Source organism: Garra rufa, chromosome 8, assembly GCF_049309525.1.
Source record: "Garra rufa chromosome 8, GarRuf1.0, whole genome shotgun sequence".
Lineage (NCBI taxonomy): Eukaryota > Metazoa > Chordata > Actinopteri > Cypriniformes > Cyprinidae > Garra > Garra rufa.
This window is the reverse complement of record NC_133368.1, coordinates 44,350,998-44,376,187: the sequence shown is the minus strand read 5'-3', so window position 1 is coordinate 44,376,187 and position 25,190 is coordinate 44,350,998. Positions and strand designations below refer to the sequence as shown.

At 37.9% G+C, this 25,190-nt stretch overlaps 1 protein-coding gene across 1 annotated transcript in view; it reads right to left on the bottom strand.

Moving 5' to 3' along the window:
• Positions 1-25,190, bottom strand: part of lrp2a (low density lipoprotein receptor-related protein 2a) — a 147,922-nt gene that overhangs the window by 92,958 nt on the left and 29,774 nt on the right. Inside the window, exons 6-16 of the mRNA XM_073845133.1 lie at positions 24,026-24,139; positions 23,818-23,934; positions 23,553-23,696; positions 22,115-22,234; positions 21,885-22,013; positions 19,705-19,874; positions 4,152-4,375; positions 2,186-2,392; positions 1,893-2,095; positions 512-652; positions 220-423 (exon numbers count right to left, since the gene is read on the bottom strand). Of these exons, the coding sequence (XP_073701234.1) occupies positions 220-423; positions 512-652; positions 1,893-2,095; positions 2,186-2,392; positions 4,152-4,375; positions 19,705-19,874; positions 21,885-22,013; positions 22,115-22,234; positions 23,553-23,696; positions 23,818-23,934; positions 24,026-24,139 (1,773 nt within the window). The remainder of the gene's footprint in view (positions 1-219; positions 424-511; positions 653-1,892; positions 2,096-2,185; positions 2,393-4,151; positions 4,376-19,704; positions 19,875-21,884; positions 22,014-22,114; positions 22,235-23,552; positions 23,697-23,817; positions 23,935-24,025; positions 24,140-25,190) is intronic.

Below are 25,190 nucleotides of genomic sequence, written 5' to 3'. Positions count from 1 at the left end.
ATAGTAAAAATATTTCACTATATTACTGATTGTTTCTGCACTTTAGATCAAATAAATGCAGGCTTGGTGAGCAGAAGAGACTTACTGAAACCTTTCAAACTTTTGACTGGTAGTGTAGATACATTTAAGGGTAAAAAAAAAGTTATATATGTCTTGAAGAAGTTAGTTGAAATTACAGCTTTACTGAAATATGCATGAAAAAACACTAGCCATTCTCACCAGTCCCATCGACTTTCTGTTTGTAGATGATGTCCTTCATCGTATCTGAGAAGAAAATCGAATTATCCGCAGCACTGAAGTCCACTCCAACGAAATAAGATGGACTTCCTGTGATGGGCAGAATGATGTCTTCTTGTGTGGACAGGTTAAAGGGGATTCCTCTGACTGCCAGCTGACTGGAGAACAGCAGAAACTGCCTCACAGCTGCAACACACATATTGCATATTGCATGTATAATTTTTTAAAGCTGCTGCATTACAAAAGGATGATTTTTCAGGATACAACCTCTTACCGACACATCTCTTGCCATCAGCATGCAGATCGTAGCCCATCCGGCAGCGGCAGCGATATCCCAGACCGCCGTTATCAGTTCTGTGACTCAGAACACAGATGTGTTCACAGCCTCCACGGTTGGCACCACAGGGGTTGCTTACTGTCCGATCAAGCAAACATACATGTCAAAAAATGACAGAAAGAACAGCAGTCATTCATACATGATCTCTGTTGGTGTTTTTGTTTAAAGCTGTAATGTTTAAAACCAAAAAGTATATTTAAATTTAATTGCAAAATTTGCAGTGCTTTATATCTAAAGTAATGCTTTTAGATCTTAATAATCTGAGGTGAAACTTGCTGTCATATTATTTTAGTATTATTATCATTTATCTACTTTTAAAGTAATTTTGAACAATCTTTTATTTTCATATTTGTAAGTTTTTCATTTTACATTTCCACGTGTATTTATATATTTATATAATGCAGTTCCTGTTTCCATGAACCATATATATATATATATATATATATATATATATATATACACACATGCAGTATATTTATACATTTGCATTATTACATTTGAACATTTTGTAAAAACAAAACTATATGTATATTGTATTTTATAATCTTTTTATTGCAAAATGTGCAATGCTTTATAGGATAAGCAGTTTTATTATTATTATTATTATTATTACCTTATTTACTGTATTAGACTTCTGATTTTCAAAAAAAATGTAAATAACATTTGTTGTAGTATAATAAAGTTGTACTGTAAGCTGAGGTGGAACTGGCTGTCATGTTAATTTAACATTATTTAATATTTTAAAACATCTTCTATTGTCATATTTTTTGGTTTTAGTTTGTTTCAATTTCAATTTTAGTTCAAATTTTAGTAATTTTGTGCATTTTTCATTTTTTATTATTTATATTTTTTCTATTTAGCTATTTATTCGTATTTAATTTGTAGTCATTTTGTTGTGTGCTTTTTCATTTTTATTATTTTTTTATTTGTTTTTATTTCATTTTCAGCCATTTTAGCTGTTCAAATTAACCTGTTTTTCATTTTATTATGTTTAAGTTTTTCTAATATCTAATCTAATAGTTATAGTTATAGTTATTTTATTTCAGCTTTATTTCATTATTACATTTTTAACAATTTTACTTAACAATAACAACACAGGTTCGTTGATTTAATTCATTGCTTCGAATTTTGTTCTTTTTTGAGAATATTTCTATAACCAAAAGCACACTGAAACACCATTGCCATGTAAATAGTGAATCCACCATGGCGCGAGCACAACAGGCTCTTAAAGGGCATGGAAAATGAGACTCTGATTTGTTTAATGCACGTTATGCCCAAACACACCCATGACTGGCACATGCACTTTTTAGCTCCTTACCAAAGGGCTGTCTGTATGCATGGACCACTGTCAGGCCATGTGGTCTCTGAGAGGTTCTGTAGAGCTCTTGAGGGCTGTTGTCGGTATATTTATTAGCCTTCATAACGGCCATCTTGGTCCAGTCAGTGTAGTAGACTGAATGCTCAAACAGAGTAATGCCAAACGGATGAGGAATCACAGACCCACCATGGACCACAGTTTTCCTATTGAAGAATTCACATATCAACTTACAACACTTACTTACGAAAATCGGCATGCATTTCCAAATAAAACATTTCTGCAACCTCAGATACCTGTGCAAGCCATCATAAGTAGTGGTTTCGATATAATCGTAACGGCTGTCCACCCAATACACTCTTTTAGCCTCAAGGTCCAGTGTAATCCCAGCAGGCCAGCCGAGTTTGGTCCTGATGATCCCATAGCGATTGGTCCCATCCATGTAGGCCCTTTCCAAACCCGGTTCTCCATTTAAAGTATCCCAGTCAGAGAAGAAAAGGTACCTGAAATCAAGCACAACAACCACATTGTGACACAAGACATTGTTTTAATCGCATTTAAAGAATAAGTTCACTTTTAGAACAGAAATTTACAGATAACGTATCCCTCTTGTCATCCAAGATGTTCATGTCTTTCTTTCTTCAGTCGTAAAGAAATTGTTTTTTGAGGAAAACATTTCAGGATTTCTCTCTATATAGAGGACTTCAATGGTGCCCGCTAGTTTGAACTTCCAGTTTAAATGCAGTTTCAAAGGGATCTAAAGGATCCCAGCCGAGAAAGAAGGATCTTATCTACCAAAAAGATTGGTTCTAAAAAAAATTACAATTTATATACTTTTTAACCTCAAATGCTCATCTTGTCTAGCTATGTGTGAACTCTGTGTATTCCAGTTCAAGACAGTTACTGATAATACCGACAATACTGACAATAACTGATTGTTTCACTAGATAAGACCCTTCTTCCTCAGCTGGGATCATTTAGAGTCTTTTGAAGCTGCATTTAAACTGCATTTTAGAAGCTCAAACTCAGGGGCACCACAGAAGTCTACTATATGGAGAGAAATCCTAAAAAAATTTTCTTCAAAAAATATAATTTCTTTACGACTGAAGAGAGAAAGACATGAACATCTTGGATGACAAGGGGGTGAGTAAATGATCTGTAAAGTGTTTTGGGGAAAACATTTCAGGATTTCTCTCTATATAGTGGACTTCAATGGTGCTCACGAGTTTGAACTTCCAAAATGCAGTTTAAATGCAGCTTTAAAGAGCACTAAATGATTCCAGCTGAGGAAGAAGGATCTTATCTAGCAAAACAATTTATATACTTTTTAACCTCAAATGCTTGTCTAGCTCTGCATAAACTCTGTGTATTCCGGTTCAAAACAGTTAGGGTATGTCAAAAAACTCCCGTCTCATTTTTTCCTCCAACTTAAAAATCATCCTACATCGCTGCAGAAGTACCGACCCAAAATGAACGTGCAAAGAAGATCAAACACCCTTTACAAAAAAAAGTAAAACAGTGATGTAGGACGATTTTGAAATTGGAGGAGAAAATGAGATGGGAGTTTTTCGACATACCCTAACTGTCTTGAACCGGATTAAACAGAGTACACAAAGAGCTAGACAAGCATTTGAGGTTGAAAAGTATATAAGTTGTAATTTTTTTTTAGAAAATAACCGATTGTTTCACTAGATAAGACCCTTCCTCCTCGGCTGGGATTGTTTAGAGTTCTTTGAAGCTGAATTGAAACTGCATTTTGGAAGTTCAAACTCACAGGCACCATAGAAATCCACTATATGGAGAGAAATCCTGAAATGTTTTCCTCAAAAAATATAATTTCTTTACGACTGAAGAAAGAAAGACATGAACATCTTGGATGGAAGTTTTTTTCTGGAAGTGAACTTCTCTTTTAAACTTTTTATTGTTAGCGCTCAGTTTGGACGGCATCGGGTTACGGATAAAACCCTTGTGGATAAGAGCAAGATTTTGAAATGAATCCGTTATTTTCAGACATTTATACACATTTATTGTCACTTCTCAATTTAGCAGGAGGCCACCTGGCCGTACGACCCTATCGGGTTTCCGCGAAGCTCATCTTTGCTTAATTACTTCTGACTAATCCTCACAGTGTACAACATTCCCGTTCTCAGTATCTGAGATCAGCTTTATGATTGCACTTACAATGGACGCGGATTAGGTGGAGGAAGCAAGGGTAAGATTAAAGTCGACGGGAAGCATCTGACGTGTCTCTCGGGAACTCACCCCACGGTCGGGTCAAGAGCGAGACCTCTCGGGTTGCCCAGGTGCTCGGCGATCAGCGTGACCCGATTGCTCCCGTCCAGGTCCACCATGTCGATTCTGTTGACGCTGCCCTCCACCACGTACAGCTTATTGTTCACCCAGTCCACGGCCAGGTTTTCAGGATAGTCCACGGATACGTTCAGCACCACCTGTAAACGCGACCCGTCCATATCCACGGAAAACACCTATTTGGGGCAAACAAACTGAGGTTAGGGAAGCTGTTGTTGAGGTTTTGACTTCCTGCTGAAAAGACAAGCATGTTGTGAATGGGTTCTTAAGAAGTTCTTAAGAAGTTAAAACTGACTGTTATTATTGTTAATAAACTGAGATAAAATAAAAATAAAACAGAACTTAAAATAAAATTAAATTAAACCTAAAAAGGGGGAAAAATACCGCAATTCTTACATTTATAATGTATTTATAATGTATAATCACACTAAAATGAATATGAAAATTAAAAACTAAAACTAAAATTATTTTAAATATTTTTGCTAATTAAAATAAAGCTGAAAATTAGAAATGTTGCTTTGGCAAGTTGAAGAACTGGAATCACTTACTAAATTAGTAAATAAATAAGAGGAATATTGTAAAATAATATAAATAAAAAATAGTATAAATAACTAAAAAATTACAAAATAAATTATTAAATGAAAGTGCCAACTAAATATGATGAATATTGTAAAATAATATAAATAATACATTATAAATAACTAAAAAAAAAAAAATTTGATTAAAACTAAATGAAATTTAGAAATGTTGCTTGGGCAAGTTGAAGAACTGAAAGTACTAACTAAATATGATGAATACTGAAAAATAATATAAATAATAAATTTTATAAACAACTGAAATGACTAAATATTAAAAAACTTTGGTTAATTGAAATAATAAAATAAAATAAAAACTTAGGCGAATTAAAAAACTAATAAAAAATGATGAAATAAATAATAGATAAAAAAACATAAACTAAACAAAAATTAGAAATGTTGCCTTGGCAAGGTGAAGAATTGAGTTTGCTGACTAAATTACTAAATAAAATAAATATTAAAAATAAAATAATAGTATTAATAAAAGCCCATTATTAATACATTACGAATACATAAACAATATAAAATTGAAATGACTCAATTAAAACAAACAATGAAATATTTTTTGTGAAATTAAATAGGAATTATGAACAGAATATTTATAAGTATTTAAATGAAAACTAGAAATTGAAATGAACTTAATTACTAAATAAATAAAATGAAAATTATAAATAAAAAATATAAATAAAAAATATTAAAATAAATGAATAAACTGAAATTACTAAATAAATAAAATGAACATTATAAATACATAAAACTAAAAATTAATAAATTATTATTTGATTAAATAAATAAATTTGAGTTTAAAAAAAATGACATTAAACATAAATATAAACCTAAATATAAATATGACTAAAATGGCGAAAAAGTAAACAAAATTTAAAATTAAAACTGAAAATATGAAAATAAAATTCAAAATAGTAACAAAAATTCACTTGGCTAACCAGCTTCACTGGTAAGACCATGGTGGTCAACAACCCTCAAGCTAAACTAGTTTCTTCTTTAGTATGTGTCATGAAATCAACCTCTGAAAACTCAATCTAAAACAGATCTAAGGTGGTCTTTTCAGCAGTAATCCCACAAGAACATAATCAAAGCTTGCTTAAAACTTGACATTACATTCTCTTCTTAAATGATCACAGCTAATAAGATTGTGCTCCTGCGTATATTATCTGACATCTGAGTGTTCGGCTTTCTGCGCTGCCCCAGAGGTGGTACTCTGAAACCACTGCCCTATTGATTAAAAGATGGCACCAGTTTCTCAGGCAGGATCCCCTGGCATTATAACACAAGCCAAGGCACCAATGCTCTTTGCAAGCTTCGCCCTTTGGAAACCAGAGCCAAACGTCTAAAAGATCGTGATTCTGAGCTGACCCGTTTAACAGAAACTCAAGCTGTGAAGGTGGTCTGGTGGTGTGGCTCTCTGAGACCCCCTGCCACGACACTCAGAAGCCCATCTCCTCGCATGTACCCACTTTTTTTTGCTCCGTGGCTGATCTCCAAATCACAAAGTAGCCAGGAGTTTGAAACAAAGCTCTCTGAGCTGGCCAAAGAATGAGCAATAAAGATGCTCTCAGGTTGCATAAAATGACGCAGAAATATGCCAGCATTTCCCTGCATATCAGACACTTTCTGGAGATTAGAATACGTGGAGTCTAGCACCGATCCGAGCCAGCTACCGTGACTGCGGCCCTTCGGGAGCCAGACTGGTCACCCATTATTAGCGTATTAGCAGTATCTACAGGCATCAGCTGAAGAATTCCCTTTCTGCTGATGAAGAGCCAACTTCCTTCATTGCATAGTTTTTTCTTTAATCCTCAGAGACCCAAGCACTGATATTTATTATGCATTTTCTTTTTTTCCTCACATTTTTTGTGCTCGGATGAATTTTGGTTATGATTTTTTTTTTTTCCAAAGCTGTAAAATTGTACCATTGCATTTTTTTTAATCAATTCTATGTTGTGAATCTATTAAAAAATATATCTTTTTTGAGTTTTTGCAATTTAACAATTAAACAATTTGAGGTCATTAATTATTTTTTATATAAATTAATACTTACATTCAATAAAGATTTCAAAATATGACAGTAAAGACATTTATAATGTTGTCTATTTAAAAAAAAAATGCAGTTTTTGTCTTGGGAAGTAAAATATATTACATTTTCCACAAAAATATGAAACAGTACATCTGTTTTCAACATTAATAATAATACATGTTTCTTAAGCAACAAATCAGCATATTAGAATGATTTCTGAAAGATCATGTGACACTGAAGACTGGAATAATGATGCTGGAAATTCAGCTTTGCATCACAGGAATAAATTACATTTGAAAACATATTCAAATAAAAAACAGCTATTTTAAATTGTAATAATATTTAACAATATTTCTGTTTTTACTAGATTTTTTTAAATAAATGCAGCCTTGCCTTGGTGAGAGAGACTTTCAAAAACATTAAGAAAATCTTACAGACCCTAAACTGATTTTATGTTGAATTTTAAAAAATATTACAGTTTTTACTATGTTGCATTCATAAAATTTGAGGTCATTAAGATTTTTTTTTGTTTAGCAAGGATGCATTAAATTTATCAAAAGTGAAACTAAAGACATTTATAATATAGCAAAAGATTTTTATTAAAAAAAACTTTTTTTTTTTTACTTTTTATTTATCAAAAAGTATAGGTAAGTAAAATATTTCACATTTTCCACAAAAATATGAAGCAGCACAACTGTTTTTAACATTAATAATAATCAGAAATGTTTCTTGAGTAGCAAATCAGCATATGAGAATGATTTCTGAAGGATCATGGGACAAAAAAGACTGGAGTAATTATGCTGAAAATGCAGCTTTTCATCACAGGAATAAATTACATTTTGATAAATATTTAAATAAAAAACAGCTATTTTGAATTCTAATAATATTTCACAATTTTCATGTTTTTATTGCAATTTTAATCAAATAAATGCAACCTTGGTGAGACTTTCAAAAACATTAAGAAAACGACCCCAAACCAAGGACTCATATTTATTATGTATTTTTTTCTTCTCCTCACATTATGGTGTTCAGATGAATTTTGGTTAAACATTTGTAAAACAAAATGAAAAACAATGTTTTTCAAAGCTGTAAAATTGTACCATTGAATTTTTCTGTCAATTCTATGTTGGGAATTTGAAAAATATTATATATGATACAATGTATCATTCAAAAATTTAAGGTCATTAAGATTTACTAAATAAATAATTACTAAATAAATAAAAACCAAAACAGAACTAAAGCCAAAATAAAATAAAAATCTAAATAGGAATAATAATAAAAAAAACTAAGCTAAAAAACGTCTCAGGTTACGTATGTAACCCTGGTTCCCTGAGGGAACTCTACACTGCGTCCTGAAACGCTGTGGGGAACGAGGTATCAACGTCCCCATAATTTCCGCACCCTGCCTAGTGTCTGCTAGAACAAGGGGGGAAAAAGACAGCGTTAGTACATTACAAACCTCAGCCTGGGGATCCTGCCAGGACATGGGCGGTAATACATCTCTGACTGTGTAGCCCACCAGATCAGAGGGAAAGAGACCTCGGCCCTCGAGCCCACGAGGTCATGTCATCCTTCGTCTGGTCTCGCAAGACCGAGAAGGGACAGTGTCTAGCAATACTTACCTGATGAGACACTGTAGTAACTCCGCCTGGTGATCTTGCCAGGACGCGAGTGGTAATCCACCTCTGTCTGTGATCCATCACCAGACAAGAGGGATAATGAGCCTCGGCCCTCAGGCACACGAGGAGAGATGTGGTCCTTTGTCTGTGTTACGGCCAGTACAAGAGGGACACAAGAAGTGCCTGGTGATCTTGCCAGGGCACTGGAATTCATCTCTGTCTGTGATCAGCCACCAGACAAGAGGGATAGAGTAGGCCTCGGCCTTAGGCACGCGAGGCTAGGGTTCTCAACCGCTGCCTGTCATCAGACCAGTGCAGGGGGAGAAAAAAGCTCCTCGGCCCTCGGGCGCACGAGGAGAGATGGTGGTCCTTTGTCTGCATTACAGCCAGTACAAGAGGGACACGAGAAGTGCCTGGTGACCTTGCCAGGGCACTGGAATTCATCTCTGTCTGTGATCCACCACCAGACAAGAGGGATAAGAGACCTCGGCCCTCAGGCACACGAGGATAGGGTTCTCGACCGCTGCCTGTCACACGACCAGAGCAGGGGGAGAAATGCTCCTCGGCCCTCGGGCACTCGAGGAGAAGTGGCGATCCATTGTCTGCGTTACAGCCAGTACAAGAGGGACGCAAGAAGTGCCTGGTGACCTTGCCAGGGCACTGGAACTCATCTCTGTCTGTGATCAGCCACCAGACAAGAGGGATAGAATAGGCCTCGGCCCTCAAGCACACGAGGCTAGGGTTCTCAACCGCTGCCTGTCAACAGACCAGCGCAGGGGGAGAAGAAAGGGGTTCCTCGGCCCTTGGGCACGCGAGGAAAGATAGTGGTCCATTGTCTGCATTACAGCCAGTACAAGAGGGACGCAAGAAGTGCCTGGTGATCTTGCCAGGGCACTGGAACTCATCTCTGTCTGTGATCCACCACCAGACAAGAGGGATAAGAGACCTCGGCCTTCAGGCACACGAGGCTAGGGTTCTCAACCGCTGCCTGTCACACGACCAGTGCAGAGGGAGAAAAAGCTCCTCGGCCCTCAGGCACACGAGGAGAAATGGCAGTCCATTGTCTGCGTACAGCCAGTACAAGAGGGACATAGGAAGTGCCTGGTGATCCTGCCAGGACACTGGAACTCATCTCTGTCTGTGATCAACCACCAGACACGAGGAATACAGGCCTCGGCCCTCAGGCACACGAGGCTGGAAGGAATGTAGAGGAGAGTCATACGCCTTTGTCTGGGGAATTTTGCCAGAACAAAAAGGGGTAAAAACTCTTTTCCTTACTCGAAGGAAAGCGCCTTTTTGACCTCTTGAGCCTAGCCTTAATGCTAGGGCTGAAAGATGACTGAGCCCGGAGTGGCTCTGAGGTCTAGTTCGTAGAATCTGACGAACGTAAGAGGTGAGGACCAACCCGCCGCACTGCAGATGTCCTTGATTGGGACACCTGCCATCAGAGCTTTGGAGGCTGCGACGCCTCGAGTTGAGTGAGCCTTGACTCCCATCGGGGATGGGAGACCAGAGGACTCGTATGCAGTAGAGATGGCATCAACGATCCATTTACTGATAGTAGGCTTGGAAGCCGGGCACCCCCTCTTAGGGGGGCCGTAACAGACAAACAATTGCTCTGATTTACGCCACAGGGCAGCTCTGTGGACATAAGTGTCTAGTGCTCTTACTGGACACATTAAGTTATACTTCCTCTGGTCGTGCTCCACGAATGGAGGAGGATAAAACGCTAGCAGCGTTATTGGCTGTGGTGTTACTGAGGGGACCTTGGGTGTGTACCCAGCTCTTGGGTAGAGGAATGCTTTGGCCAACCCTGGGGCAAAGTCAATATAAGAAGGGGCCACTGAAAGGGCCTGTAGGTCACCGACTCTCTTGAGAGATGTTAGCGCCAACAGCAGTGCTGTTTTTAGGGTAAGCATCCGATCGGAGGCCTCCTCCAGAGGCTCGAAGGGAGGCTTACACAGCGCTTCTAATACCACAACCAGGTCCCATGTAGGGACTCTCGGTCTTGCACGAGGCCTCAGCCTGAGTGCACCGCGGAGGAAACGTGAGACCAGGGGGTTTCTGCCCACTGAAAGGCCGCCCTGAGGGGCGTGGTAAGCCGATATAGCCGCCACGTACACCTTCAGGGTGGAGTGAGCTAACCCAGCGGACAAACGAGTTTGCAGGAACTCCAGCACTGTACCGATCGGGCAGTGGACTGGGTTTGAGTGGCGTTCGTGACACCATGACGCAAACAGGTTCCACTTTAGGCCATAAAGTTTCCTCGTAGAGGGAGCTCTGGATTGAAGGATGGTCTCAGCAACCTCGGTTGAGAGACCAGCTTCTATGAGTTGTGCCCCCTCAGGGGCCACACCCATAACTTCCATTTCTCTGGGTGGGGGTGGCGTATTGCGCCCCCAGCCTGAGAAAGAAGGTCGCTCCTGACAGGAATCTCCCATGGAGAGCCGTCGAGGAGAGCGATTATATCCGAGAACCATACTCGGGCCGGCCAGTACGGGGCTACTAGCAGCAGCCGTACTCCGTACCGGCGCACTCTTTCCAGAACTCCCGGGAGCAGAGCGATCGGGGGAAAAGCGTACAGACGAAGCCTCGGCCACGTCTGTACCATGGCATCCAGTCCTAGAGGAGCTGGAGGAACTAGAGAGTACCAAAGGGGACATTGCGATGTCTCCTGAGTCGCAAAGAGGTCTACCTGGGCTTGACCAAAAACTCTCCATATCTGCTTCACCACCTGAGGGTGAAGCATCCATTCCCCGGGCCTCAGCCCCTGCCTCGACAGGACGTCTGCTCCCACATTGAGACGTCCAGGAATGTGAACTGCTCTCAATGAGAGAAGCTTCCCTTGTGACCACAGGATGATCTGGTACGCCAGCTTGTATAAGGGGCGTGAACGCAGACCTCCCTGGTGGTTTATATAGTAGACCACCGCCGTGTTGTCCGTGCGGACCAGCACGTGACGGTTTCTCAGGTCTGGAAGGAAATGCTTCAGAGCCAGGAACACTGCCAACATCTCTAGGCAATTTATGTGCCAGGAGTGATGCTGGTCGTTCCATAGGCCTTGGGCGGAGCGGCCACTCATGACCGCTCCCCACCCGGTGAGGGATGCATCTGTCGCTAGCGTGACGCGGCGGCAAGGAGCTCCCAGCACTGGACCTTGTAGTAGGAACCAGGGCTTCTTCCACATGACTAAGGCACGTAGGCAGCGCCGCGTGACCTTGATCTTGCGGAATGGGTTCCCCCTCGGGGAAAACCCTTTGGTTTTGAGCCACCACTGCAGTGGTCTCATGTACAGCAGTCCAAGAGGTATCACGTTGGATGCAGCTGCCATAAGACCTAACAGTACTTGGAACTGTTTGACAGTGAGTAGCAGGCCTAGCTTGACCGCATTTACTGCAGTAAGGATCGACTCTATCCGAGCAGGTGACAATCGTGCCTGCATCGTGGTCGAATCCCAGATTACACCTAGATAAGTGGTTCTCTGTAATGGAGATAGCACACTTTTCTTGGCGTTGAGTCTCAACCCCAGCTTTTTCATGTGAGCAAGAACAACATCTCGATGTTGAGCCGCTAACTGTTCTGAACTGGTTAGAATGAGCCAGTCGTCTATGTAGTTGAGTATGCGGATGCCCTGGAGTCGCAATGGAGCCAGAGCAGCATCCACACACTTCGTAAAAGTTCGGGGAGAGAGCGCTAGGCCGAACGGAAGAACTCTGTATTGGTAAGCTTTGCCCCTGAAAGCGAACCTGAGAAACTTCCGGTGTTGAGGAAGGATGGAGACGTGAAAGTATGCGTCTTTCAGATCTATCGTGACAAACCAGTCCTCGGACCTGATTTGGGACACGACCTGTTTGACAGTCAACATTTTGAACTTCAGTTTTCTTACTGAGAGGTTTAGCTGTCTGAGATCTAAAATGGGCCGCAGGCCCCCATCCTTCTTGGGAACAATGAAGTACCGGCTGTAGAACCCGGCTTCTCTGCATTGAGGAGGGACCACCTCGATGGCCTCCTTCCTCAGGAGAGTATTCACTTCCTGTTCCAATACCAGAGCCTGCTCGGGGCCTACCAGAGTAGGAAATACCCCGCTGAAAGGTGACGGCCTGGCGCCGAATTGAATGGAATAACCTTTCTCTACAGTACGCAGGACCCACATAGAAATATTTGGCAGTAGTTTCCACGCTGCCAGAAATTCTACTAAGGGAACCAGCCTCTCGAGACTGGTCTCTGGATTTATTAGAGGAGCTAACTTGGTGACCTGTAGCAGCGAACTGGCAGGATGCACCTGAAGTGAGCGCTCTCGAGACCCCCGTGGGGGTGGCGAACACTCTGGTTCCGCTACGTTTCCGGGCGGAAGGACCAGAGAATGAAGTTCGCGGGAGACTGCCGCGCCCTGTAACACCGGCAGGGTTAGCTGACGAATCTCCTGAGGGCCCCGAAGAGAGGTGGTCACCGTACTCCTCAGAGGCGGTGAGGCACCTGAAACTTCGAGAGGGGCTGCCCTCATTGGCCCTGGGCCACGACCATCAGGGCCGTTTAGCCGCGGCCCTCTTAGACTGTAGGACGACCCTCAGGTCGGGCCTAGTCTTCGAGGACCCCGGCTTGGAGCGTTGCTGAGCCCGCCCTCTAGGCCGCGCCGGAGGGGCACGGGTAGCAACGCTCCTTTTCTGGGTCTCCCTGTGTGAGGAGCTGGAGTGCGGCTGGGGCTGCTCCCGTCCAGCAGCCCCAGAGGAGAAAGTGCGGCGAGGGAGGTAGCGCTGGAACGCCGCTGCCTGCCTACGGGCCTCCTGGTGCCTGTTGACAACTGTGTCAACAGAGTCACCGAAGAGGCCAGCGGGGTGCAGGGGGGCGTCCAGGAGCGTGACCCTGTCCTTCTCTTTCATGTCGGACAGGGTCAGCCAGAGATGCCTCTCCGCAGCCACCAAGGCTGCCATAGACCGCCCAACAGCGCGAGCGGTCTCCTTGGTGGCCCGAAGCGCCAGATCAGCGGTCCTACGCATCTCTGACACGCTCACCTCCTCGCCATCACTAAGCTCCTTCAGCAGGTCGGCTTGGTACGCCTGGAGCACAGACATGGTGTGTAAACATGCACCAGCCTGACCTGCTGCCGCATAAGCCTTGCCCATCAAGCCTGATGTTACTTTTAATGGCTTGGTGGGCAAGGACGGAGCCTTCAGGGACGATGCCAGGCCGGGAGACAGATAGCTCGCTAGTGTCTGCTCGACCTGAGGCATCGCCCTGTAGCCGTATCCCTCCATCCCCCCCACATTACCGTAGTAATCTGAGGCGGGGGAGTAGAGACGAGAGGAATACGGCTTATCCCACGACCTCGCGATTTCTTTATGGAGGTCGGGGAAAAAGGGAAGGCTCCGTTTGGGAGGTGCTGATTTAGCCCGCAGGAAGCGCTCATCAAGCCTGCTCGCCTGGGGCTCTGGATCTGGAGCGGGTGACCAGCTGATGTTGAGCTTGGCCACCGCGCTCGTCAGCACCTCCACCAGCTCCTCATACTGGGGTGAACGGGGGGGCGGTTGTGGGAGGTCAATGCTCTCGATGTCAACCTCCTCGGAGGAAGACAGGAGAAGCGTTGACTCCTCCTCTCGGAGGGAAGGAACCGCAGTGCGGGCTTCCTCATCCAGGAGGAGGTCATACGATCCGCTGGGTGAGGAGAGAGATAGGGGATCACCCGTCTCAACTCCCTCCAGCAGATCTAGCTGCGAACCCCACGAGTGCAGCTGCCGCTCCGCCTCGACGGAAGCGGGGCCAGACCCGCGGGGAACGCTAGCGAAAGCCCCCTCCTCAAAGAGGGCTTTCCGGGAACGGAGCAACCGCAGCGGCATCCGCTCGCACTGCGGGCAGCCAGCCCCCTCAAGGGCTGACCTAGCGTGCTCCGCTCCCAAGCAGGCTACACATAGATCGTGTGTATCCCCACCAACAATGAAGCGTTGGCAGGGAGGGACACACCGTCTATGTGGCTGCTGAACCGCCATAGATCGCTCGTTCTTAAAAGAACGTTCGTTCTTAAAAGAACGTTTTCCCCCTGGCATTTCTGCTCAAATAAAAGTAGTGCAATTGGCACTGAAAAACAGCAGAATGCGAATCAGACAGACAATAACACAGAGCGCTCTCGCTGAATGACAAAAGCTGACGCCAGCTTCAAACGCACGTGCTTTTATACTTCCTGGTCGATGACGTCACCGCGCCTGTGACGTCACTCCCGTTTCTCATTGGACGTTGGACATGACTCAGAGTGCGGCCCGCCAATGGTGTTCCCCACAGCGTTTCAGGACGCAGTGTAGAGTTCCCGGAAGGGAACTGACAGCATTTAAAAGCTAATTTAAAATAGTATTATAAAATATAAGAATAGTATTTAAATAATACTTAAATAACACTGGTTCAATCAGCAGGAATCCATTGGCTAATAAAATATTATAAATAATACATACTATAAATAAATATGATAAATTAACTAAAATTACTAAATAAATAAATACTAAAACAGTTTTTGTACATTTAAATAATGAAATTAAATAAAATATAAATAATAGATTAAAAACATAAACTAAATGCCTTAACAAACTGAAGAACTGCTATTCACTAAAATTACTGAAGAAAATTAATATTATAGAAATATATTATAAATGGTAAATATAATAAATACATAAACAATAATTACATTTTTTAACTGAAATTACTAAATAAATAACAATTAAAACATTTTTGTCAAACAAATAAAAATGAAATAAAATAAAACAAATATATGATTAAATATTTTAAACTAAATTACTAAATAAATAAAATGGATATTATAAATAATAAATATTATAATAAATTAAACTGAAATTACTAACTAAAAAACGAATCATTTTTAATAATAATTAGACTTTAAACTTGCGCAGCAAATCAGCATATTAAAATAATTTCTGAAGGATCATGTGACACTGAAGACTAGAGTAATGATGTTAAAAATTCAGCTTTGAATCACAGGAATAAACTACATTTTAAAATATATTCAAACAGAAAACAGCTATTACAAATAGTAATAATATTTCACAATTTTACTGATTTTACTGAATTTTCAAATCAAATAAATGCAGCCTTGGTGAGCAGAAGAGACTTTCAAAAGCATTAAAAAAATCTTACTGACCACAAACTTAGGTAGTGTGTCTGTTATGCATTTTAAAGTTGAACGTTTTAATCCATTACTCTGGGGGTTAACTTAATATTGCTCGGTCCTGATTGCTTCAGGAAGAGTTTAGGGAGGCTTGAAAGATACTGGCACACTTTGTTTGAAACAGACAGACTTTACTTGGGCCTTTAGCCAAACGCTGTTGCTGGGGTGTATGAGAGGTGAGATCAGAGCAGACTGGCACAATGAGAGAGAGAGTGTGTGTGTGTGTGTGTGTGTGTGTGTGTGTGTGTGTGTGTGTGTGTGTGTGTGTGTGTGTGTGTGTGTGTGTGTGTGTGTGTGTGTGTGTTGAGGGTAAGGGATGTTAATACAAGAGGAAGAGCTGGTATAATGCAGAGCTTTGTTATCAACAACAAATGTAACATCGATATCATGCGGCCTCACAAGGTTAGAACTTCAGTAATCTGTGAAATGCCACTTATTAAATTTGGGAAAGCTGAGAACCCACAGCAGGTGCCAGAGCATTAAATGAATGTAAGTGGGAAACATTAATGCCACACACTGAGCTATGAAATGTGGTAAACTGTGCAGTAAGTTCATTAGGACAGGGTGATATATGCATAATCTAATAATCATTATATTTACAGTTGAGGTCAAAAGTTTACATACACCCTGCAGAATCTGCAAAATGGTAATTATTTTACCAAAATAAGAGAGATCATGCAAAATGCATGCTTTTTTATTTAGTACTGACCTGAATAAATATTTCACATAAAAGATGTTTACATATAGTCCACAAGAGAAAATAAATAATAGTTGAATTTATAAAAATGACCCTGATCAAAAGTTTACATCCCTTTGATTTTTAATACTGTGTTGTTACCTGAATGATCCACAGCTGTGTTTTTTTTTTTTTTTTTTTTTGTTTAGTGATACTTGCACATGAGTCTCTTGTTTGTCCTGAATAGTCAGAAAAAAATTCAGGTGGCACAAATTCTTTGGTTTTTCAACATTTTTGTCTATTTGAACCCTTTCCAACAATGAAGGTATGATTTTGAGATCCATCTTTTCACACTGAGGACAACTAAGGGACACATATGCAACTATTACAAAAGGTTCAAATGCTCACTGATGCTCCAGAAGGAAGAACAGCAGGCAGTTTAACTGTTCAGGACAAACAAGGGACTCATGAACAACTATCACTTAACAATCAGATAACAACACAGTATTAACAGGGATTAAAGCTCTCCGTCGCTACGACGGATTTCCGTTACCTGCAACAAATCTACAACGGATTTCCGTCAATTAGAAAAAATGATGGGAAAATAAACGTATAGCGCATTGTTTTGTTGTTGTTGTGCTGGCACACTGAAAATCATCCTGGCCGCGGTTTCAGCTTCTCAGTGACAACATAGTGACACCGCTGGAATCATTCACAGTCAAGTAATTAGTAGAGAACACAGAGCAGAACTTGAATTTCGACGCAGGTATTAATACACATTGGAATGTATGATTTGCACGCGCTTTTGAGTCCTGCTTATTTAAAGTTAAAGAGAGACTCATTTGCGCACTCTCTACTGCAGAAAAATGCTACAATGTATCATTTGTTGACCTTGTCTGATAAGGAGAGTGACAGATTTAAACAATTGTTAAGCAGTGTTTCCCACACATAGACGAATCTGTGGCGGTGCTCCACAGATTAAATTCCGACCGCCACAGATTCAACGGCTGGCGAAAGGTTGGTATCTCGTGAACACTTTTAACACACAATCACAGATTAAAAAGTGCTATAAAATATTTTATATTCTGAATACAATAGTTTCAGTGTGTTGATGTTACTGTAAGTCGCCACCCTTAGCAAACGCGATTGCGCCTTCTTTAGAAAGTTCACTAGTCGCAAGTTTGCGGTAAAATGTAGGCTAGCCTAGTTGGGTTGTCGAGGTCATAACACTATATGTAGCAGATGTGAATCAAATAAACGTATTATAAATTATGTTGTTTCTTTACTCTTACACTGAATGTTTGCTGCTTCAATCGAGATGAGTTAGGAACCCCTGCAAAATAAGGTGCCCTAACAAAAGTTGCAGACTGTGCAGCAAGTAGGCTGTTGTATATGGTGTTAAATTAATGTAATAAAGTAAATTTTTTTAATTATTAACCTTTAGGAATTAGGAAATCCCTTTAGGGGATCCAATGGTATCCCCTATCCAATCGTTCTTTGTTCCCCCCAGACAAACATCTTCATTCCCGAATGAATCAGCCGTTCAAACGAATCATTTGACTTACCGCCATCTGCTGGCGGATTTAGTGTCATTGTAACGTACACTTACAGTTTTTTTAAATGTAATATTTCTATTTTCAAAAATGTATATTTAAAACATTTATTTCAACATGAATTTATGAATTTATTTGCACTTATGCCACCTCTGAGCCTCATTAAATGTCTGAAATTGCACCTACAAGCCACTTTTTTGTTCTTCTGTGCCACTTCTGTAGTACAAATTATTTTTTATTAATACTAATTTTATACGATTGGTAATTTATTTGTCTTATTCTGCTATTTATAATATTGTTTTAATATAAATATCATAAACACAATTTTTTAATTTGACAGATAATGACATACTTTTTAATAAAAAAAATGCCATTACAAAGGTAAAAAGAAAATGCCACTGTAAATCACTTTAAGGAGTCAATTATCACCTCATATTAGGAAGGCTAATTTTTTATCAGAATTTTTTATTATTGATCAGAAGATGCTTCTACATTTTTTAAATTAGGTGGACAAGCACTATAAGAAGGGAACAAAACTGCTTATAAAGTGGGTGTTTGACAGGTATGGCTGTGGAATGGTGTTTGGCAAAAAAATTTTGGAGGAAAAATTTTCAGCCAGAAGATTTTTTTTGCTTTAATCCCTGTATTAAGAATCAACTTTTGAACAGGGTCATTTTTATGAATTCAACTAATGTCTTAAAAGCTTACTGTATTATGCCGAGTATTATGAGAGAGAGATGGACTTATTAAGTGTGACTACCTGCATCTGATACAGCATTCATTCTTCAGCTCAATCTCATATTCATAATAAAACATAAGTTTGAATGTTCGCAGAGGAAAGCGATATCTTTGTCGTAACATTACTGTCCTTTCATCTTTTATGGGTGATTTCACATGAAAAACTAAAAATAACTTCTTTTTTTCAATATAAAAGTCTTCACCGCTGACTTATAAAAAACAATGTAAGTTAAACACTACTATTATTTATATAAAATATTTACTGAGCCATCATAAAAGTTGCTAGGCAATTCAGTCAAAAGTACAAAGGCAGCGCTCTGATCTACAGCATTTACATTTACATTAAATTTAAAGTGATGAGATTTTGCCCTTAGCCAAAACTCTTTGCTCTAGAACAAATAATATATTATTGAGACCAAAGACTCCCCATTAGATTTACCCAAAACTAATTATATCTTATGTTAAACCACTATGGAGACATCAGAGCCAGCTGCAAATTTCAAAAGATCTGGCCGAAGTGAGGCTGCTCTCGGCAGGTTCATGAGCACCAAACAGCCGCTAAAGCTCTGGAGCTCACATCTTTGAAAACATTGAAGAAAATGTTCAAATAGTAGACATTATCTTTATATCAAATATGCCAAGCTGCATATTTGAAGTCTAAACAAGTATATTCTTGCCTAAAAACTCTTAAAACTACATTTCGTGACACAAAAATAACATTATTTATAAAATTACAGTGGATTTAGGCGTCCGCCATGAACCTCGCTGTGGGAAATACCGCAAATGGTGTGATACAAACAGTGAAAGTTCTGTTATCTCTAGAATATCGCACTCCTCTCAGCCAATCAGATTTGAGAACCAGAAAGAACTGTTAATAAATATACAGTATACATAATATTTTCAGTGTCACATGATCCTTCAGAAATCATCCTAATATGCTGATTTGCAGCTCGACATGTTAAAAAAAGTTGTGCTGCTTCATATTTTTGTGGAAACTATGATACGGTTTATTTTGAATCATTCTCTGTTAAATGGAAAGAGTTTATTTGAAATACAAATCTTCTGTAAATGTCTTTACTTTATAAATGCGAGTCCTAATGCTTTTTTTAGGAACTATATGCAACTTCATATGCAAATTTACCTTATTTTGTATTGTGTCGGTCCAAAAGACTCTTTGCAGCTGGTAATGGAAGTCCACACCAACAGCAACTCCTCTGTTTTGGGACTCGACCAGGGTGTGAGCGTTGTGTCCGTGGACATCAGCAATCAGCAAGTCTCTCCCATTGGAGAATATAAGCGAAGGCACTCCAGCTAAAGATGACCAAACAAAGTGAATGAATGTGGTAAGCTTCAAAATGAAGGATATAGTTTGACAAATTTTTAGAGAGCTCACATAATATAATGTACTTTTGATAAGGCATAATTAATGTGAGAAAGTTTCAGATTGGCTGTGTGGTGCCAGCATTTGTTATTCATTTCCAGGGCCTGCCAAACAAATGGTTGGGAGGCAGACATTTCAGGAGCTTAATAACACAATGGCATTCAATGCAAACTGAGGCGCTTGAAGAGAGATGGGCTGCAGAGAGCCTGATTAATGGATGTGTAAGATAACAGTTAACACCATGAATATTAGTCTCAAAGATACCTATGTGAAAGCATGCAGGAAAATATAATGCAGAAGTAATAGCAAAAATTGAAAACAAAATACTAATAAATGAATACAGTACTTGTAAACTTGTCTAAATTATATTTAAAATAAGTAATAATTAATTCTAGATTATTTATGATAAAAAAAAGGACATTGAGTAAATAAATATAATTTTAAAATATGTGTTATCGGTGAAATATATTTAAAATAAATATAAATTTAACATGGTTTATTATGGGAAAAAGTACAATGATTAAATAACTACAATTAAAAAATACTAGTTAACAATAGTTAACCTGTGTAAAATAAATTTATTATGAATTAATTTAATATGATATATAATGAGAAAAAAAGGATATTGAGTAAATATAAACAATCTTTAAAAAATTTGTAAATCTGTGTAAAATATATTTTAAATAAATGTTAATTGATTTAATATGATTTACTATGAGACAAAGTAGACTGACTAAACTTTTAAAAAATGTGTAAACCTGTGTAAAATATATTTAAAATAAATATTGATTAATATGATTTTTTTATCAGAACAAAGTACACTGAGTAAATAAATACAATTTAAAAAATACTTGAAAATCTGTGCAAATATATTTAAAATAAATATTTATATAATATGATTTATTATAAGACAAAAGAATATTGAATAAAGAAATACCACTTTTACAAAATGTGTAAATCTGTGTAAAATATATTTAAAATAATGTTGATTCATTTAATATGATTTATTATGAGACAAAAAGCACACTAAAATTAAAAAAAAGTGTAAACCTGTGTAAAATATATTTCAAAGTTTACTGAGTAAAGAAATACAATTATAAATCTGTGTAAAATACTTCAAATAATTATCATATAATTTATAATGATTTATTATGAATGGCGCAAGCTGTAAAATATGTTCACGGCAAAAAAAAAGTATGTAAAATTGAAGTATGTTTTACAAGAAACATAAATACTATTTTCTACAACAATTTTTAAAATGCCAAGTTTTATTGATTGTGTTACTAGCCATTTATTTCTAATTAACCATGAAATGTACTAGGAATTTTCTATGTAAATTGACAAATAAAAATGGTCTCTACACCCAATTTTTGTTCAGTGCACATTACTGGTATTATCTTATAGCCATATATGACTGCCATATCTTTGACTCTAACGGCATGTCTACACCGGATGCGACAGTTGTCGCGCCGCATAGCGCCGCGCCGCAACAGCTAAAGTCTGTCTACACTGGACGCGACAAAGCGACCGTTGCAAATCATTTAAACTTTGTGTGAGCACGTCATTAATAGAACACGGATTACTGTCGGGGATTTGCCGTGTCGCGCCGCGCCGCGCCGCTCCGCACCACATCCAGTGTAGACAGCATAATAGCTTCTATTGTATTTTGTCGCGTCGCATTGCCGCTCGCGTCCAGTGTAGACACGATGTAAGGTCTGACTGATAGCACAATACATTCTAATTGTAACATTAAAAATTCCATTTTCTGCTGGTCATCGGAAATCACCCTTAATAGATGAAAAGATAGTAATGTTACGATAAAGATATCGCTTTCCTCAGCTGCTTTGAAAAATGTATTGTGAAAAGTTCCATATGAATAAACTTAAATTGAACAGAGTTTAACGAAATCCATTGCATGTTAGAGGCCTACATGGACTCACATGAAGGGTTTGCTCGGCAGTATCTGTGCTGCTCCAGAAGGTATCCGTCCCGACAGCTGCAGCGATGGCTTCCGATCCGATCCTCACACAACTGGTCACACATGCCCCATAGACTACAGTCATCGTAATCTGCAAAGACGTGCACAGAATACGGGGAGAGCTGATGTCAAGTCTCCAGTTTGATTGAATATGTCAAACTGAATATTGTAATCAACAATCAAACATTTTACCAATGCATGAGCGGCTGTCGTTTCTGCTGACTATGTATCCCGGCGGACACGCACAGGTTCCTCCATCAGGAGAGGCGTGACAGTGATGCTCACAGCTCAGAGACGCACAGCGCCATATACCTGAAACAATACATGAAAAACTTTTAAATATTAAAAAAAATGAAATATTTAAGTACTAAAATTACTAAAACCGAAATAAAACACTGTTAACTAAAACTATTAAAAACAGTTTGTTAATTGATAATTACAACAAAACTGAAATAAAATAAAAATATAAATATTAGAATATTAGGAAAACATAAACCTAAAGTATTAATAATAATTAAAACTGTATTAAATATTAAATTTAAAAAATATTAATATTAAAAATGGACAAAGGACATAAAATTACTAACATTTAAACTAAAATGTAAACAAAAAATATAAAAATTAAAGTAAAAAATTAAAAAGGTGACTGAAAATTGTTTCCACGCCTATTTTTTTTAGTCCATTAAGAATGATTTTCAGTAATAGAGATAATGCTGTAATAAAACAAAATATAAATATTTTATTAATAAACATAAAATATGCAAATACACATTCAAATGAGAAAATTTACAAATGTTGCCTGGCAACCAACTGAAATAAAATATGTTTTAAGTTAAAGTATTAAATTTCTCAAAATTAAAACTGAAAAGTTTGAAAAATATAAAAAAAAAAATTATGAATTATGAAAATAAATGAAAATTAAAACTGTTTTTTTATGAAGGACATAAAATTACTAATATTTAAACTAAAATATATACTAAAAATATAAAAATAAAGGTAAAAAAAAAATTAAAAGCTGACTAAAGATCGTTTCCTTAATAGTTTTTTTAGTCTATTAACAATCATTTTAGTAATAGAAATAATGCTAAAATAAATTTAAAATATGTTCTAAATAAACATAAAATATTTAAATACACATAAAAATTAGAAAATTAGAAACGTTGCCTGGCAACTAACTGAAATAAAATAAGTTTTAAGTACTAAAATTACTAAAACTGAAACTGAAATAAAATAAAATAAATTAAAGTTATATAGAAATACTCAAAGAAAGATGATAAAAAATAATAAAAATGACAAGAGCACAAAAAATTAAATCACAAAATAAGAACTGAAAATATAAAAAAAGATCATTTGAAATATAGCACTAGAAAAGCAGTCATAAGGGTCAATTTTTTTGAAATGCAACTATTTGCAAATCTGAAATCTAAGGGTGCAAAAAATCTAACTATTGAGAAAATCGCCTTTAAAGTTGTCCAAAAGAAGTTCTTAGCATTGCATATTACTAATCAAAAATTATGTTTTGATATATTTACGGTAGGAAATTTTCAAAATATCTTCATGGAACATGATCTATACTTAATATTCTAATGATTTCTGGCATAATTTTAGTGATTTTTAGGTGGTAACTGACTGCAGTTCCGTCCGGCAGTGGTGTTGGTTTCATCTTCTCCATCTGGACAGTGTGCCGTCCCATCGCAGAGATGGTCCAGAGGGATGCAAACACCAGAAGAAGGACACGGCCATTCCCCGGGATAGCACTCACGCTGGACATTATCTAAACACACCATAAAAAACACAGCTCATATCACTCAAGATACTTCATGTCTTGAAAATCACAAATTTGAAGCCTGACTTTTGCAACATTAAGCATGAAAAAGGACATTTTAAGGACACACCGCAGCCTCTTTCATCCGCATTGTCCTCGCAGTCGTCTTCTCCGTCACACAGCCAGACCTGATGAATGCAGCGGCCACTGGGACAGGTGAAGTACGTTCCTCTACAGGTTGGGTAGGCTGTAGATAATACATTATTGAGTAAAATCTACTACTTTATGTTACCCTTTTAAGGTTGGATTTGAGAAACTGTGAAATGAAATATACATACTGCAGTTCTGTTCATCACTTCTGTCTCCACAATCATCGTCATGATCGCAGACGTATCCACGAGGAATACATTCTCCATTATTGCATTGAAACTGACCACTGCTGCACCGCTGGGCTGAAAATGACACAATTTCATAAAAGTTAAATAAGGCTGAAAATAACTATATCTTATGTTTTTACCACACCACAGGGTGGAAAAAGTGTGAATATCAGCATAATACATAATACATATAATAACCATTATATAGAATAATAAGGAATAGCTCAGCCAGATTTTTTTTTCATTGTATATTCACCCTCATGTTGTTTCAATTATTAGATTTGTTCACTATATTACAAATGTAAAGCTGTAAAAAGATTTGTGTGAGATGCAGACCAAATTTTACGGTGTTTTGTGAGCTATGGTGTTTATAAATTGCCATCCATTTTCATTGTATGGAAAAGAGCAGCTTGAACATTCTGCTTAATATCTTATTTTGTGTTTTACTGAATTAAGGTTATTATAATTACCCAGAACTTTAAAAAAAAAAGAAAGAAAGAAAAAAACATTTTGTTAATTAAAATACTCCTGAAATTAATAAAATAAAACAAATAAGCAAGAAATAAAATAATATATAAATAAAATAAAATAAAAAGCGCATAACCACATTTTTTTAACTAAAATTAAAAAAGCTAATTTTATGGCATTTTGTGAGCTATGGTGTTTATAATTTCACATCCATTTTTTTGTATGGAGAAGAGCAGCTTGAATATTCTGCCTAATATCTTATTTTGTGTTTCACAGAATTAAGGTTATTATCATTAACCAGAATGTTTTGTTAATTAAAATAAACCTGAAATGAATAAAATAAAATTTAAATAAAATAAATAAGCAATAAATAAAATAATAGAGCAGCTTGAACATTCTGCCTAATATCTTATTTTTTGTGTTTTACTGAATTAAGGTTATTAAATTTACCCGAAACTTAAAAAATTTTGTTAATTAAAATAATCCTTAAATGAATAAAATACAATAAATAAGCAAATAAATAAAATAATATATAAATAATATATATAAAAAAAAACACATAACCACATTTAAAAAAAAAAATTAAAAAGGAAACCTTTATAAATCGCAACATTTTTTAATCTAAAATGAATTAATTACTTAATTAACTGTTAAATAA